The sequence below is a fragment of the Drosophila grimshawi genome, unplaced genomic scaffold (genome assembly GCF_018153295.1).
Source record: "Drosophila grimshawi isolate 15287-2541.00 unplaced genomic scaffold, ASM1815329v1 contig_44, whole genome shotgun sequence".
In the NCBI taxonomy this organism is placed as follows: domain Eukaryota; kingdom Metazoa; phylum Arthropoda; class Insecta; order Diptera; family Drosophilidae; genus Drosophila; species Drosophila grimshawi.
The window spans coordinates 16,906,186-16,924,002 of NW_025063240.1; the positions used below are offsets into that span (position 1 = coordinate 16,906,186).

At 40.1% G+C, this 17,817-nt stretch overlaps 2 protein-coding genes across 6 annotated transcripts; both read right to left on the reverse strand.

Moving 5' to 3' along the window:
• Positions 1 to 526: 526 nt before the first annotated feature.
• On the reverse strand, positions 527 to 5,557 carry LOC6558886. The gene is made up of 2 exons (XM_001983891.3): positions 2,369 to 5,557; positions 527 to 2,273 (listed from the first exon to the last, which is right to left on the reverse strand). The coding sequence occupies exons 1-2, from the start codon at positions 5,477 to 5,479 to the stop codon at positions 639 to 641; spliced, it is 4,746 nt and encodes a 1,581-aa protein (XP_001983927.3). The 5' UTR covers positions 5,480 to 5,557; the 3' UTR covers positions 527 to 638.
• A 1,283-nt stretch (positions 5,558 to 6,840) lies between these two features.
• Positions 6,841 to 17,085, reverse strand: LOC6558894 (sensory neuron membrane protein 2). Of its 5 annotated transcripts, none has more exons than XM_001983890.2 (11): positions 16,997 to 17,085; positions 15,834 to 15,993; positions 12,352 to 12,509; positions 12,141 to 12,288; positions 11,904 to 12,036; positions 10,984 to 11,036; positions 10,257 to 10,517; positions 9,753 to 10,185; positions 7,476 to 7,594; positions 7,287 to 7,412; positions 6,841 to 7,235 (listed from the first exon to the last, which is right to left on the reverse strand). In XM_001983890.2, the coding sequence occupies exons 2-11, from the start codon at positions 15,942 to 15,944 to the stop codon at positions 7,059 to 7,061; spliced, it is 1,719 nt and encodes a 572-aa protein (XP_001983926.2). In that variant the 5' UTR covers positions 15,945 to 15,993; positions 16,997 to 17,085; the 3' UTR covers positions 6,841 to 7,058. The 5 variants fall into 5 exon arrangements, with proteins under 5 accessions (XP_001983926.2, XP_032594528.1, XP_032594522.1 ...); XM_032738631.2 differs by having other exon boundaries at positions 6,862 to 7,235; positions 15,834 to 15,950; positions 16,997 to 17,066; XM_032738637.2 differs by lacking the exons at positions 10,984 to 11,036; positions 16,997 to 17,085 and having other exon boundaries at positions 11,899 to 12,036; positions 15,834 to 16,482.
• Between the last annotated feature and the right edge of the window lie 732 nt (positions 17,086 to 17,817).

Below are 17,817 nucleotides of genomic sequence, written 5' to 3' on the forward strand. Positions count from 1 at the left end.
CGATTCATTGAAATTATCGGTAATCGACCATCTCCACAAATGTAATAAAAGTGCTGCAAAATATGAACAGCAATGAGCGGCACAATTTGATTTTAAAACGTCCGCATGACGTCTTAATTACGTCAATTTTAATATAAATTTCAAATGTAGAAATGACTTGCTGATTTAGAGGAATAATTAATTAACATTGAAATGCACAAACATTTTAATAACTTGTTATTTCACGCTATTCGCCGTGTTGCCGTTTATGAATGTTGACGTTGTTGTTGTTGCTGCTGTTGATGTTAACAAGGCTAACACTCGGCCAAAAACAAGTTAATGAAATTAATCAAAAACACATCCACTTAGTGTCGCGAGCGCAGTTGGCAGCATTCAACATGTCGCCAGTTCCTCAGACTTGTTGGCACTCCGCTTGTCGTTTTCCGCTCTAAGCATTGAATTAGTTTTACGAATTTGCATGTGGTTTATTTTTGTTTTATTATCTAAATAATAATTATGTATCTTAACATTAATAATTTATGAGTATTCTGTCATTATAAAAAAAACATAACTAGCCCTATTAAACACATATTTACAAGTTTCCCCCGCACCCTCCGTACCCTTATAAAAACCTACTTTTTCCACCTGGAATGTTGGACTTATGTTTTGGTTGATGTCTTCGCTGTGGTCTGGGATCGAACAGCAGTTGTTGTTGTTCTATTCTGACCAAAATCGTAGGCAAAAAGAGTTTTTGCCGCGACCTTGGCACTGTTTTCCTGAAACCTGGCATAATACGGGCTGGCAGTGAATCGCAATTGGTCGGACAAAGTGGACTTTGATGTGGTCGGTTTGCTGACTGTTGGCGGCGGCGTCTTTTGTATATCAAACAAGGCTTTGTATTTCGCAAAGAATGGATGGTCAAATGGATCTGGCGGACGAGTTGCTGTTCTCGTTGTTGTTGTTATCGCTGTTGTTGCTGTGGATCTTGTCGAGGTAAACAGATATGGCCTTGGAGTTGTGGAAGTACTTTTAATGGCAGTGTGGCGATTTAAAGTTGTTGTTGGCGAGCGAGTTGTTGTTTTATAGTTCGTTGTCGGTGTTTTAAAGTTGTGTTGAGGTGTTGTCGTTCTTGTTGTTCTCGTTGTTATGGGGTAACGTGTTGTTGATGGCCGCGCTGATGTCAATGGTCGTTGCCAGGTTGTTGTGGAACGAGTCGTTGTGCGGGCTGATAAGCTGGTTGTTGGGCGATTTGTGGGGCGAGTTGTGTTGTGTGTTGTAGAGCGAGTTGCTTGGCGACTTGTAGAGCGAGTTGTGTTGTGTGTTGTAGAGCGAGTTGGGGGGCGACTTGTGGGTCGCACTGTTAGGCGTGTTGTGAGGCGAGTTGTTGGGCGAGTTGTTGGGCGAACAGTTGGACGAATTGTTGGGCTACTTGGTGAGCGAGCTATTGGGCGGGTTGTTGGGCGACTTGTAGGGCGAGTTGTGTTGTATGCTGTAGAGCGAGCTGTTTGGCGACTTGTAGTGCGAGTTGTGGGTCGCACTGTTAGGAGTGTTGTGGGGCGAGTTATTGACGAAGATGTTGGGTGAGCTGTTGGGCGGGTTGTTGGGCGAGTTGTTGGGCGTGCTGTTGGGCGAGTTGTTGGGCGTACTGTTGGGCGAGCTGTTGGGCGAGTTGTTGGGCGAGCTGTTGGGCGAACAGTTGGGCTAGTTGTTGGGCGAATTGTTGAAAGACGTGTTGAGTTTTGCGTTGTTGTTTGGCGTACTATAGGTCTTGTTGTTGTGGACCTCGTTGTTGCTCTTGATGTTACTCTCGTTGTTGTAGGACGAGCCGATGGTTTTATAGTTGTTTGGCGAGTAGTGGATTTTGTTGTTTGTCTGATAAATGGTGTACTTTGCGTTTTTGTAGCTTGCTGAGTTGTTGTCGTTGTACGCCGAGTTGTTGATATCGAACGTGGTGTTGTGGCTGACACCCTGGCCGTAGTCGATCTAGATGTTATTTTTGCAGGAGTGTATGGGCGATTTGTGGTAAATGGCCGAGCTGTTGTAAACGGACGAGCTGTTGTAAACGGAGGAGTTGTTGTAGTTGAACGAGTTGTTGTTTTGTGTGTTGTAGAAGGTCTAGCAATAATTTGAGTGGATTTCGGTGCTGGCGTTGTGCTTGGCGAAGTTTGCTGAAGATGACTAAAAGCTGTTGATGTTGTTGCTGAAGTTGTTGCCGTAAATTTGATAATCTCCTGACGAAAGATATCGCTACTAACATATGGATGCCTTGTGACTTTAGCAGGCACTGTGGGCCTTTAAGTCGTACTTGTTTTGGTGTCTGGCTTACTAGCACGAATTTGGAAGGGATTAACAGTATGCTTGGGTTTCAATGGCGCATTCGTTTGAATACCATTCTCAAACTGTTTTTGTATGGCTTTAGGAATGGATTTTGGTTATAGTTGGGCTTTGAAACAGACGCTTTATCAACCAAATTTATAGGGCGAACCACAGATGCGGCAAGTACGGGTTGTTGCTGTGGCTTCAGTTGCTGCAAGAAAGGATTTGATGTATAAGAATGATTAGGAGTCACTGGAACTGGAGTCACTTTAATCGAAGGCCTGGCTGTAGTCCTAATAGCTTGGACTGCCACTTGAGTCTTCTGTGGTGCACTCAAATGTTGAAGGAACGGATTGGCCCCGAAGGGATGATTAGCTACGACTTTTACAATCGGCGGCTGTTTGTGGCTTGACAATTGTTGATGTTGGGAGTGCTCCTCCGCCTCGATAATCTCATTGCCTGCAAAGCAATCACTTAATTGTGCCAGACTCTGGTGTCTACAATGACCATTATACACTGTCCACGCAGTGAAGCCATCACCAGAGATGCGCGTGTGCTCCTTGTAAATAGTCTTGATGCATTCAATATCATCTGAGATATCTGAGTCAAGCAGACGATCGCATTCAATATGACAGGCCTTCCCACTGCTCCCATCGTGGGTGCACCAGTAGAGATCACTGATCTGAAATAAACCATGATCTTCACTGCTATCCGTGTTGAGGCGACCCACTGCAGCAGTGCTGTAGGAGGATTCATGTTGGGCAATGCACACCCAGGTGGGTATCTCTTGCATGGGCAGCTTGTGTTTGTGGTAGAGCTCCTGGGCCAGCTCACAGCGACTGTAAGTCTTGCCTTTGGGCTTGGGTTTCTTAACAAGTCCATTCGCTGCAGGCTTGACTGGTTTGACTGGCTTTCCTGGCTCCTTCTGGAGCTCACTCTCCTCAAAGCAGCTGGCAATCTCGGCGCGTTTCCGATCCCTGCAATGACCATTGTACACTGTCCATGCAGTGAAGCCGTCGCCTGATATTCGTGTGTGCTCCTCATGAATAGTCCTGATACACTCAATATCATCCGAAATATCGGAGTCAAGCAGACGATCGCATTCAATATGACAGGCCTTGCCTGCGCTGCCATCGTGGGTGCACCAGTAGAGATCACTGATCTGGAAGAGCCCGTGATCTTCGCTGCGATCCGTATTGAGGCGACCCACTGCAGCAGTGTTGTAGGAGGATTCATGTTGTGCAATGCACACCCAGGTGGCTATCTCACTCATTGGCATCTTGTGTTTACGGTAGAGCTCCTGAGCCAGCTCACATCGACTGTAAATCTTGCCTTTGGGCTTGGGTTTGTTGACAAGCTCATTAGTTGCTGGCCTGACTGGGCTTACTGGCTCCTTCTGGAGCTCACTCTCCTCAAAGCAGCTGTCAATTTCGGTGCGCTTCCGATCCCTGCAATGTCCGTTGTACACTGTCCACGCAGTGAACCCATCGCCAGAGATGCGCGTATGTTCCTCATGTATAGTCCGGATGCACTGGACATCATCTGAGATGTCCGAGTCCAGCAAACGATCACAGTTGATGTGACAGCCCTTGCCCCCGCTGCCATCCTGCGTGCACCAGTAGAGATCACTGATCTGGAAGAGTCCGTGATCCGCACTGCCGTCCGCATTGAGGCGCCCCACTGCCGCCGTATCCAGACGCGACTCATGCTCCGCGATGCACACCCAAGTGGCTATATCCTGAATGGGAAACTTATGTGAGAAATACAACTCTTGCGCCAATTCGCAGCGTTTATAAACTTTACCAGCTCGTTGATGTGTTGTGTAATAGTGTTGGTTTTGTTGTTGGTGTTGTTGTGCTTGTGGTTGTCGGTAGTAATTGTGTTGCAGGTGTTGTTGTTTAGGTGTTGTGTGTGGTTTGTAGCTGAGCAATGGATTTGCGTATGAGCTGCTAGCATAATGTGTTTTTATGGGCGCACCAATAACATTGGGATGCGGCTGAGTTCCCGGATGCAGAAAAGGATTACGCTGATTACTAACCAATTGATAGTTTTGGCTTGGCTTACTGACAGGTGCCCTGTAGTAGGGATTGGGTGTCGTTGGTTGCTGTGGCTTTGGTGCGTATGAATAAGCATAGCTGATTTTGTGCACAGTACCACCAATTGCATTGGGATGCAATGATGTTGATGGTGGTTTGGCAAAGCAAGCGGCCACCTGCTCATAGCGCTGATTGCGACAATCCCGATTATAGACTGTCCACGCATTGAAGCCGTCGCCCGATATCTGTGTATGCTCCTGATGGATGCGTCTGATGCACTGCACATCATCCGAAATGCTGGCGTCGAGGAATTGATTGCAGACCGCACGACAGCCCTTACCGCCACGCTGATCATGAGTGCACCAGTAGAGATCACTGATCTGGAACAGGCCGTGATCCGCACTGCCATCCGTATTGAGGCGACCCACTGCTGCCGTGTTGAAGGAGGATTCATGCTGGGCAATGCAAACCCAGGTGGGTATCTGTTGCATGGGCAGCTTGTGTTTGTAGAACAACTCCTGGGCAAGCTCACAGCGACTGTAGATTTTGCCCTGCACCTGTTGATGTTGTGGCTGATGATAGCCCACTTGGATCTGCTGCTGTTGCTGTGGCTGATGATAATAGCTCAACTGTGGTTGTGGATGCTTCACCTGATAGGAGGCAGCTACGTGCTGCGCATTGTTCTTGTTGCCGCCCAGTCCACAGCCAGCGACATAGGAGGCCGCATCGCGGCGACAATACGCATCGTATGCCTGCCAGGCCGTGAATCCATCACCCGAGATGCGCTGATGCTCCGCATAGATCTTCCGCACACACAAAACATCATCCGCAATATCATCATCCCGAAGACGCGAACAACTCAACCCACAACCGGCACCCTGACCAGGCGGCGAACACCAGTAGACATCGCTGATCTGGAAAATGCCATGGGAGCCGCCACCTGGTCCAGTGCCGCCGCCAAAGGTAGCCGTATTCAGACTACTCGCATGCTGTGCAATGCACACCAAATTGGCCACCTGAGCAGGGGGTAATCCATGCTGATGCTGCAGCAGTGCAGCCAGCTCACAGCGCTCAAAGATTCGAGCTGAGCAGAGCTGAAGCAGTAGCAGCAGCAGCAGCAGCAACGGGAGCAACAACACTGACGACATCTTTTGATGCTTTGACGGAGTATAACTCGTCGCCAGGCCTATATATACTGTTGTAAAAATATGTAGGCAGACAGAAGAAAGAGAGTGGAGAGAGGGGGGAGAGAGAGAGAAAGAGAGGAGAGAGGGAGCGATGTGATGTGACAGTCCTTAGGCCGAGCACTAAAAAAAAACCGAATCGAAACGAGTTTAAATTTTAAATTGTATTTCACACTCGACAATGCGTCTTCTTCGCCTTCGTTTATTTCTTTAAATAGGGGGCTGCGTGCTTTAGCGCGTTTCGTTGCCGACTGATCGGGCAAGTTGGCAACGGGTCTCATCTTGAGCCCCAAACCAAAGTGATTTGAATATACGTACATATGTATATATGACGACAGCGATGGCAAACTGGTTGTGGTACATCATTGTGTGTATTGCATAATTATTGACCACACACCTATACAAGAACGGGCCAAATTGGAAAGGTTCTTTCCAGACACGTGCTTAAGCTGCCACAGACAAAGGCAAGCCAGAGAGACACTAAGTGAATCGTTTACGATGTGAAAGTTTTTTTTTTTTTTTTTTTTTGTGGCCATTAGCTGCAAATTTGCTAATGAAATTAATTTACAATATTTACTAGCAAAAGTCACATTTAAATATTTAGTTTTTTATTATAAAACGGGTTCCAGAACGGTCGAGTTTGATCGATACGCTATTTGTATTTATTTCTATTTCTACTTTTTTATTTGACGCGTTTTTAAACGCACACACGCCCAGTTGACAGTTGTTGTTGCTGTTGATGCGGCTGTCACTCAAAATGACAGTCCCAGCAGTCAGTAGCTGGCAAACTCGTAGTCGCAATCGCAGTAACCCCTCCCAATCCTCAGCAATTGGTGTGTGTGTGTGTGTGTCAATAGCATTAAAATCAAACACCTTGTCGATCTTTTGTTTATTTTATGTTTGCATATTGGACTTGGTCAAATGCAGCCATCTCGCTCGCACAGCATTCAAGCATTGCCTAAGCGACAATTTTGTAGATATTTTCATCTACAGGTTTTTTAGCAACTCTATTTAAAGCAACTCTATTTTAATTTGCACTTTTACAGATAAGTTTTAATGAACTTTGTTTTTTTTTTTTGTATTTTTTGTTCGTTTCATATAATTTTTACTGCCATTGATTAATTGAATAATTTATGCATTTCATAGCAACACTGACCATTGTGATGGATCTTGAACTTGGCGCTTTGCTTGGGATCAAGGCATAGTTAATGAATTTCAACTGTGTGAATTGAAGTTAACAGCTTGGCAGCTGTTGTGGTTAAGAAATTAACAATTCTAAGAAATATCTTAAAAATAAATTAGGAAAACAAATTGATCTCGTTTCATTTACATTTTATTCAACATTTTTGTTAGTTTAATCATAGTTTTTAGTACAGGCTAAATCACAATATAATAAAATCACATTTAAACAATAAATTATATATAAAAATTCGTGGACAATGCGAGCCAAGTTGTAACATCCAGATTATAATTATAATGACAATAACATACATTTAAATTTACAACATTTGATAACATTTCAATAAGCCTCCATTCTCCAATCTCACTTCACAAACACTTTCTCGGGCCTTCCCCGCTGGAATACGTAATAGATGAGACCGAGAACTGCCACGCCCATGCCACCACAAAGACCCGCCCAGTGTACAATGTGCAGCGTTTTGAGCTTATTGATGAGCCTCTGTTTGAAGAATTTCACCATTTCACCATTGAGTTGTATACCCTGCAAGAATACAGCTGTAGGATGTACACGATACTATAGTATTTTACTAACCTCCTCCACCCAAAGGGCAGGCATTAACACCGTTGTCAGATTCTCTGTAATCACAATGCGATTTATGCTCTTCAGAAACATGTTGAACTGAACTCTCTTGCCACCCCGCAGCGGAGTACCCGTCAGCTATGCCATAATATTTACAATATATATTATAGATTGTAAAATTGTTTAAGGTTCAAGGCTTACCGATTGCACATCGACAAAAGTCTGATGTTTTTTGGCATCTGGCTTGAGGCCTCGTATCATTTTCCTATACTCATTTGAGGCACCCAGCATGTGAGGCAACGTCAAAATAACTGGCGCATCTGTAAAATAAATAATTGATTTTTAAGTATTATAGATTTTAAGATTAGCATGATATTATAATTAAAATTCCACTGTAGCACTTGTTTACAAAATACAAAAACAGGATTTTCAACTCGTTCACATAAAAATATATTTGTCTTTTTAGTATTACTTTAACAAAGTAAAGTTCAATGGATGTGTAGGCCAACTGCCACAGTCAAAAGACTTGACAACGATTTTGTCTGTTAATAACTCTTGAGCCCATTGAAATTCTTGTGTACGGAAGTAATGTCTGCGTTTATTTATTTGATATTTATTTATCTAGTATTAGCATTGAACCAATTTGTGTGAGAGTTTCCTCATTTGGAGGCACAACTTATACAGTAGACAAATATTTCCAAATGCTGCTCATTATTGAAACTGTTAACTCACGTTTTGCCAATTAAAAAAGAAGCAAGAATCTCAAGTCAGAAACGTGCCCAACGAATCGAATAAATAATAAAAACATTAATACGAAGGGGAGGAAAAAAAATATGGAATTTGATGCTTCAATTTGTAGAGCGGCACTTGAGAAGATCATAATGAGTCGATGATCTCTTCAGAAGCCATCAAACTAGTCATCAACACTTTTATTTTCAAATGCGCAATACAAATTGATGCTGCTTCTTCTCGTCAATCATCTTGCAATTGCTGGTTCTGAAGTGTTAATTAAGAAATTAACATTAAAAAAAAGCAATAAATAGGAATGGGTCAATAAACGACGCAGAACTGTTGAATTCCAGCCATGAAATCAAGACAAACTCAAACAATCACTGAAGATTTAATACTCTAGCTGCCAAATAGTGTATAGTAAAATAATACACAACAAATAAGTCAATCTGTGTTATTAACTTTATACTTTAAGAATGGTGGCAGGTATTCAGATAATATCAAAAGACTCTGATTAATATGACACTAAACTATTAGACTATAAACTATTAGACAAATCTTTAGTATAATTTTTCGATTACCATTCATTTTCGACAGATTATTTAAATGACTGCTAAAACAAATAATGCTCTATTTTGGATTAAAAAATGTCAAAATTGCTAAAGACTTCATAGACCGGTTTTTTGTTTTGGGAGTTTTCTTTGGTATATAAAAAATATAAATGTGTTGCATTCAAATTGATTTGTTTATAACACACATTCTGATAAAGCTGAAACGCCACAGAGCAAACGTATCTAATTAAAGATCAAATGATTATGCGACCCACACAGCTATTTGAATTGATATTGCAATTTGTTCTAGGTCTAAGTGCGTTCATTTCAAAACTTGAAATATATTGGCATTTAAGACACTTGAAGACAATTTTTTATTAATTTAATTGCTATTGTCGAGCGAATAATCATAATTTTTTGCGTTTAGATATCTCGTCTTTGTAGTTCCGAAAAGCATACGTCACATTTGTATTGGCATTAAATGGAGACTTGAGCTTGTTCAGATTTGCATTTGTTATAGCAATGGCATTTTATTTTTTTTGCTAAGACTCTTATTCAATAAATACTTAACATTTCTGCAGCCGAACTTCACACTTGTGAATTTGCATATGAAACATAATATGTTTAATATTAAAAGCTAAACAAACACGTCAATTCGTAGATGGGGAGTAAAACAAGCATGCCAAGTATTTCCTGATTTTCTGGAATTATTTTTACATATCATTATCCATTCAAATATCGAACGTTCCATATATTTTATGACCAATATCTGCTAAATTGAAATTTTATATCTGGCGTATAATTTTAGATGTGACTAATGCGAGTAGATAATGCGATAGCCAATTGAACAGATTGTTTTTCTGTTAACTGGTTGGGGGAGTCTAATTAATGTTCATATTAATGGGCCCGTTAATGAAACTTGTTAGCTTTACAGATAAAACTACCAAAAAACTGTCAAATTCTCATTTTAAACACATAAATAAATTGGTAATTAAATCAGATTCAAATAATAAAAAAAAAATACTAATAGCAAAATCGACACAGATGTCCACGCATTAGATCGATTTACTGAGCATGAATTAATTATTTAAATTAATGCGTTAAAATCTTGTTAATAGTTGTTAAGGTAAAGTTGAAATACCTCTTTGCGCATAGAGGTAGGCGATTATTGGTAATAAAAAACGAATATATAACTCACCCAGGCAGGTGGTCAGATCGAGGGCACCCGCATAGAGGCAACCATTTTTGCGTTTGATCACATTCGCCAGTTTGTCGACACAGAAGCATTCGTTGTCGTGCTCGGGTCCAATGTCGTTGATAAAGTTCTCCCCAATAGAGTACCGGAAACCGGGTATGCCCTGGTACTGTATGTCCGACTGATAGAACAGCTCCACGGAGCGACAAATGTCTGCACTGAAGATGTACATGGAATCGCCGCGTTGCCGAAACGGTGGATAGGAGGAGGCATCGGTGCCATTGATCTGGTTACAAACGGAAGCCTCACCCTCGTTGCTGCCATTGAGCCACACATGCAGATTATGTGAATCATCGAGTTTTTGAATCTCCAGCACCTTCATGGGATCACCCTTGCCCGTGTGCACCTCGTAAACATCATGACCAGAGCCGTTTTTCTATATTTGGAAGCATGTGATGGAGTTACATGTGAGTCGGAGTATTCTGTTTAATTTTGTACTCTACTTACGTGTCCAAAGAAGGAGAAGGCTAAGCTGCCATCGCTCTGCTCTCGAATGGTCTTAGAGCCACTCTCCTTGATCTGATTGCAAATGGCCTTGGCAATGCCCTGGGGATTGATGCAGAAGCGCACTCCATCGAACAGATACTCCCGCACTGAGGTATGCACAAACATGGAGCGTGGGTCATTGAATACTGCCTTGAGATTGGCATTGAGATGCACCAGTAGTAGAGCCAGACCCGGATCATTCTCGCCAATCTGCAGCACGGACTGAAAAGAGTCGACGGTCCAGTTAAAATGTTAAATGGGTAAGTTTTGAATTGGGATTTAATGGGGATCAGAAACCAGGTACAGGCAAAGGCGGCAAGCATTAGTGGGGAGGCGGAGGCGTAGGAGAAGGCAACGGCGCATAGCGGGGCGTGGTAATTAGCCTTAGAATTTGTGTTAAGCGAAGCGTTGACCAAAAATTAGTAGCCAGTTGAGTTATGTTTGTTTAATAATACTATACAATTAATTGCTTATAGTTAAATGTTGCTGACTGACAGCTTTTCAATATCAATCTCAATTTATCAAAATATATTTACAATTGTGAATTCCTTTGACCAAGGTTCATGCCAATCAGTATGATTTGTGTTATGTTTATTTGTGTACTTGAGTTTAATGATCAAAATTTTAAATATTAGACAAGCATTATAAATAGATAGATACACACAGCTAGCAAGATGGTTTCACTTACTTTGACACCTTCAAGAAGGTTGACTGCGATGCCATATACCCAACTAAAGGGTGCTATAATTATTATTGTTTTCAGATTAGATATCGCAAGCACATAATGACCTTTAAGCCAACAGTTCTGGCTTCAAAGTCAAGGTTAGTTAGTATTTTTAGACTACTTATAGAGCAAGTCAAGACCGAAACCAAGCTTTTACATTGTTTTCTGAATAAATCCTTAAACTAATACTATTATCTGTTAAAACCATAGTTCTGCTCGATTTGTTTCTTTTTTGCATTTGTAATTCTTAACGAGCCTAAGTTGTTTAGTATTTTCTCAATAAATAAATACCCAACATTGACCTTAAACCTGTCAGCTTAATACTAAAGTAAACCTCAAACTTATCAACAACTATTGTATTTCTGACCGTTTTAAGTGAATACAGGCTAAGTAAACATATTAATCATATTAAGAGCTTAATTACTTTACGCATGTCTGGGGTGTTATCATAATTAATAGCCAACTAAGATCAATGAAATCGATACAGCCATATCAGTTTGCCCTCATCTGCTCATCAAGTAAAAGAACAAAGTAATGCCCAATACAATAGTTAAATAAAAAAATGTTTACATTGTATCTGTTATCCGTTGCCATTAACTAACACATTCTTATATAGAAGTATACGTCCATTAACCTTTTGTAGGGCTACAAACAATCTGTGTCAATGTTTAATTAGTTGAGCCAAACAACCTGAAAACCCCAACCGATACCAAAAATCGAAAAATTAGAATAACATTGACCTATGCCCACAAATAGTAGCATGCTTGGGCGGTTATGTCGATATGGTCAGTTAGATATATTGCATATTCCATTCCATTACTAACGTAATACATATATATGTTTTTTTTGCTCAATAGAATTAGTAGTAAATAAAATTACTTTACGTTTCCCTCGTATGCGCTCCATCAGACGCTTTAAAACTCGTACACCAGGCGTGCGATTCAATCGCGAGTTCAATCTATTTGCAAAACCCTGTAAGATATCAGTGATTTCTCTTTCGAATACTTGCAAAAAGGCCTGTAAGATGCGTCAGAAGATTATCAATCACAAACTCAATTAACATTTATATAGTTCAGATATTATATATATATATATATATATCTAACTCTCTATATACTCACATTCATGTGCATGTTGAGTGCTACAATGCGATCGTTTTGTGTATAGGGTGCTGAGGCATCCTCATCAAAATCAAAATGCACATTCTGCACATAGGAGATCTTGGAACCATCTCGCGAGAAATGCTTAACCTTCTTCTGGCGATATTGTCTGGGGAAAGTTAACGGATTTTATAGTTAAGCTACTGTTGCAAGAGGGGTGTATTTAACTTACTTATAAACATATGGTCCAATTTCCTCGACAATGGGTATGGCACCATGTTGTATCATTTCGGGATTCGTCACATTGAATATATATACCTTGAAGCTCAGCGGTTGGGGCAGTTTCACAAAACGTTTGTATTGCTCAGAACCATCTTGTATAACAACGCTCTAACGAAGAGAATAAGCAATTAAGATACATAAGATATAATTATAACATTAATAATATTTCAACGAGTTGTCGACAGTTCATAAAGCTCATTTCTCAGTTTACATTTCGGAAACAAGCATTTGCGTATTATGTACGGCTTGTCGTCTTACCGGCTAAATTATGAGCGAAATGATGAATTAGTGACCATAAAAATCACATCAGCGTCATCAACACGTAGCCAGATTGACGACTATGAACCAGTTTTTCTTTCTTTCTTTTTTTTTACTTAAGTCGACAGCGATAATATTTCAACAACACAGTTGCAGTTCATTCGGTTAATTATTCAATTCCTTTGAATATTTTAATAAATATTTTTCAGAGACGCATTTACATTTGATTTTTTGCAAAGTGCAATGACCAAAACATCTAACTTATAAACAACTTAGTACACAGTATTCGGAACATATCAAACCCGTTTTAACCCCCCTTTTTCAATCAAGTCACTTATCCAATTCTCGTACAGCTAAAAATTGGCAATAATTTCAAATACAAATTTCTATGTCGAATTGCTGACCCTGTAAAATAATTAACACTTAAATGGCTGAGCACTAAACACTGGCGCCTTGACTAGAAGTCTCCACAAATATTTACAATTCCCCCGTAAACTAAAAAATAATAAAAATTGGCAAAGTAAAACCTACCATGAAACATGACCAGCAATATAATATTATGGTGAGGCTAAGACCATGCCACATACACGATATACATATATATGTAACTAACTATGTATGTATGAGCTAGGTACAATTGAGGAATTGTCAAAAAAATCTTCGAAAAGCATAAAAATAACCACAAACAATATCAAGGTCAATGCACACGAAGCCGGCGTCGCGTCGACCGCGCAGTCAGCCTATGAAAAGAGCATACAAAATGTTTGATTAACCTTAAGAGCTCCCAAACTAAGAGAGGCGAAGACAAGACAGCAACAATAACAACAACAACAACAGCAGCAGCAGCAGCAACAACAGCAACAACAATAATAGGCATAAACGCATTGACACTGGCCCAAAATTCATTCAGCAGCCAAACGAAATAATAATAAAAAATAAAATAATTATTGCGAAATTGACCAATTTTAACAATTTGTTCAACGCAAAAACGACCACAACAACAACCACAACAAATCAAAGTCAAAGCAAGCGCCAAAACGTGACTGAAATTTGAAAAGAAAAAAACAGCTTTTTCATATGTAAATGCAGATACTTTAGAGCATCTCAGGGGGTCAGAGGGTTCAGCGGATTTAGTGGCTCAGAATGTGACAAGTCAATGGGCCAACGTGGCTTATACGTAATATTTAATAGCAGCTACTTTCTAAGTGAGCCGCAAATAAATTTCGCTCGAAAACGAGTGTTAATTGGTTGGCATTGCTTGTTGGCCCAATTGCCCAATAATGGACAACAACAATTTGACCATCAATTGCTTTGAATTTCAATTGGCTTTTATTTGCATTTGGAATTACAAATAGAAATGGTTTTTATACGGCTGCCTTCAACTTGAAGGCGACACATTTTGATAGCATCAACCTTAAGCCAACCCAGCTGACCAAACACATTAACTTGATTTTAAACCATTCTAGATTGCAGCTGAAAGATATGCCGCATATACGGAACCGAGCACAATGGCTCATAAAAGCGAAACATGTGTTGACCTCACCCATGGGCGCCAGCGGACAAGGTTCGCATTAAGTATACGCATGTAAAGCCCAATGCATGACAACCCTAAAAGCGGCTCTTAATGCGTCTTGCGACTTGCCATCATGGGCAGGGCCAGGGTAGGGCAATTAAAAAGCGCTGTGCCACATTCTAATTGCAGTAAACAACAACTGAATCATGCGCCTCCAAGCCGACCGATAGCCTTAGCTCTGGCAATGAATCAGCGCCTTGAGAACCCATAGATATACATTTTAGACACACTTAAAAACCTTCTGCAAGCATTTGTTAAATGTAAAATAGACGACTGCTTTGACATAGAATTGATATTGAAACACATTTCGTCTTTATTATAGTCAATCTTTTTAACCTGAAATTAGTGCATTTAACTATTTGCCTAAATTACAATGCATTTGTCTGAAATTGATTATTATTGCAGGCGCCGCATTGCATTTGAAATGTTTATTGACATTTTAATAACTGCGCATTAAATTAATTTGTGCATAGCGTGAGTGTATCTGTCAAATATATCTATAAATATAAATATGTATATATATGTAAATGCTATCTGTCTCGTTTTGGGTAGCAATTTTAACGGCTTTTTTTATTTGTTATGTCATGTTCTGCAGTGTCATTTATAGCGATAATGAAATACTGTTTCAACTAAGTATGCAGATCGACGCGATGTTTCGCAATCCACTGGGGTTAAAGTAATGAGTAATGGCTGGCCTGGTAATCTAATGGATTCATGTTCTTTTGAAGGTCAGCTTTGACACTGACAACCGGCATGTTTTAAGTGCATTAAGTGCTGCAGCTTTAACTATACTAAATCAACTAGCTAAGTTATAGTTGGTTTTTGAATAAGCCAAACGAAGTATTATTTGAGTTAAGATATTAATAGATTCTCTATTCTTTTGATTGATGTTCTTTCTTGAAAATTGTGTATGCTGAATTAATTATATTTTAATTATGTTTCATTCGTAACGGGTTCTATAAGTTTATTGTGATAACTTAACATTCTTTATATAATCTGTACACAGATGACTAACCCCGTCTTCTGTATGTATCGCAAATATAATATAAAAATAACTTTGTTCTGATTAAACAATACTATGACTGTTCTCAAAGTCACGCCTATGCCTGCTAGTTCGTTGACTTACTTATCAGAATATGCAAACATCAAGAAATGTGCTACGGTGCCAAATGAATCAAATGTGAGTATGTTCTTTAGGCTATTTCCAAGAAACTCTCCCATTAATCACAATTATGCGGTATTCTATTGCTCTTCAATACAAAGAATACATTACATATATATTACAATCCGTTGCACAATGATCTGCAAACTACAATTACCCAATATTATGATCCACAGGCGATTTATAAAGAGCACTGTTTGTTTTTTGTTTGCTGACGAGGGAAAAGTGCGGTTCGCCAGACATGACTCAAATATTTTGTGTGTAATTAGCAGATATATGACTATCGCAGATATATAAGAAATTCCTATCAGTCTAGCCCACTGTTCGAAAATAACACTACGCTAAGTAGAATATTCAATAGTTATTCTATATTAAAGATACGCAGAACTTTTGGCAAAACGTTAAAGTATCTTAAATATGTTTTTTTTTTGCAACTCACCTGTTCGACCTTTTTGTGTATCATGTTGGGGAACAGGGACCAGCCGCAGTAGGCGCCAAGGATGCCAACAATTACGCCCAGGGCGCTGACAATCAGTGACCAGTGTAGCATTTTGCGCTTGAAAATATTTTAGCCCAGTTACTAAAGAGCAGCCGGCAACCTGTGCCAATTTATGAGCAGTTAGTATTAGTAGTAGTAGTTAGTTGACGGGGGCTCAGCTGTTTGTTGCGACTGTTTGCCGGCAGCTCAATCAGTGCATAGTTTGTGATTTATTTATTGGGTTTTCAGTGGGCTCGCGGAGTTGCCTGACCTACGCCAAGACAAACAGCAGCTGCTGCCACTAGTTTTTGTGGTTGTTGTAGTGTAGTTTGTGGTTGTTGTTGATGGTCGCTAGCGTTGGGTGCCGAAACAAAGCGTACTATTTATAAGATATATACGCGCTTCAGGTTTTTTTTTGCCTTTTTGTTATATATACACTTATATTTTGAAATAAACAAGTTGTTGAATGTGCTGCGATGCGTTCGTTTGGGTTAGTTTTTGGGCTATGTTCGGTTTGGTTTAGTTTTGTATGTGTTTTGCTTTGCTTTTCCTCTATGTGTATGCTATATGTATGTGGCTAAAATACATATAAGAAATATTGTAATTTATAATGTCTTTTATTTTTTGCCTCTTTTTGTTTTTTTTTTTGTCTTAGTAAAAGCGTCAGAAAACTAGTTTTTTGCGACTCGTCGCTTGTTAGGTGAAAGCTTTTTTTACTTTGAATTTGTTGTTGTGGTTGTTGAAGTAAATTTTTATTAATTTGTGTGAATTATTTAATTGGGTCAACACTTTGACGCACTGAAGCTCATCCACAAACTGAGAGCCCAGGATAAGAGCGGCACATTTTTATTTGTTTCACACAGCCGCGAAACACAAAGTGTAACGAAGCTTAGATTTTATCTGGTGGCAGGATAGCTATTCGGTTTGGTTGCGGTTGGAGCACTTTGTCGTGCCAAAGGCAGCGATTAGATCAGCCGCACATTCATTTAACGGATGCACGCGAATGGAAAAAAAAGCCAAGTGGAAGAGAGCCGGAAAAGGGTCGAATGTGGAGTGTGGACTGTGAAGACTGGGGCGCAAATACAATTGTACACTTTGTAATTGAATTGTTTTGGCTTAATTACCGGGAATTTTGACAAGTTTCGGAAACTTCAGTACCCGTATATCGTACTTAGCGCGTTGCCAACGCGCCGCATGGAACAACCGTAAACGACTGCCAAAGTTCAAGACAAGCTCAGAGCAAAGCGGCTTCCGTCGCGACTTGTGAGCTTGTGAGTAGTTTAAAACCAACTTCCCCTCCTCCTCGACTGTCTCCGCTGGCGATCAGTCTGCATAGGCTGCCGCCCTAAACTAAGAGAGAAAGAGAGAAAGACAGATCGAGAGACAGAGAGAGAGAGAGAGAGAGAGAGAGAGCGCAAAGCGAGCGTCACAATTGACAGCTTGTAGAGCTGACCCGAGTCCCGAGTCTTTAATGATGCTGCAAGCTGCTGAGTTGTTGACTTGTCGATTTGCTGTTGTTTTTGTTGTTGTTGGTGTTGCTGATGAGCAAGATGTTTTTGTGTAATTTGGTTATAAAAAAATATATGGGTGCCCCATTAGCAAATTAGTGCAACTATTTTTTGTATGTTTTTTTATGCATATTTAACTATTTAAGTTTATCCAAAAATTGTGTTAATTTGCTAAGATTTTGGTTGAGTAATGCTTGAGATTTAGCAGCTTATTACAAAAAAAAAGTATGCTTAAACTTCATTAAAGTGATTTTTTGTTTACATATTTATCGTAAATAAATGCAATTTTGTCAACCTGGCTTTGAAGGCCAACTCTTTGACACTCACTCTTTCCCTCATTGACCAAAATGACCACCAGAAGAGCAACTCCATTTAAGGTGCTGCCAACTCACTTTTTAAAGCTCGCTCTTGCCGCACTCTTAAAGCCGCTCTCTTCA

Coding starts and splice junctions, on each gene's coding strand:
- LOC6558886 (XM_001983891.3), bottom strand. CDS start 5,479: ATGTCGTCAGTGTTGTTGCTCCCGTTGCTGCTGCTGCTGCTGCTACTG. Junction 2,274..2,368: donor ACAAAAACAGTTTGAGAATG/GTATTCAAACGA, acceptor AGTACGACTTAA/AGGCCCACAGTGCCTGCTAA.
- LOC6558894 (XM_001983890.2), bottom strand. CDS start 15,944: ATGCTACACTGGTCACTGATTGTCAGCGCCCTGGGCGTAATTGTTGGC. Junction 12,289..12,351: donor ATTGGACCATATGTTTATAA/GTAAGTTAAATA, acceptor AACTTTCCCCAG/ACAATATCGCCAGAAGAAGG. Junction 7,413..7,475: donor CTTTTGTCGATGTGCAATCG/GTAAGCCTTGAA, acceptor ATTATGGCATAG/CTGACGGGTACTCCGCTGCG.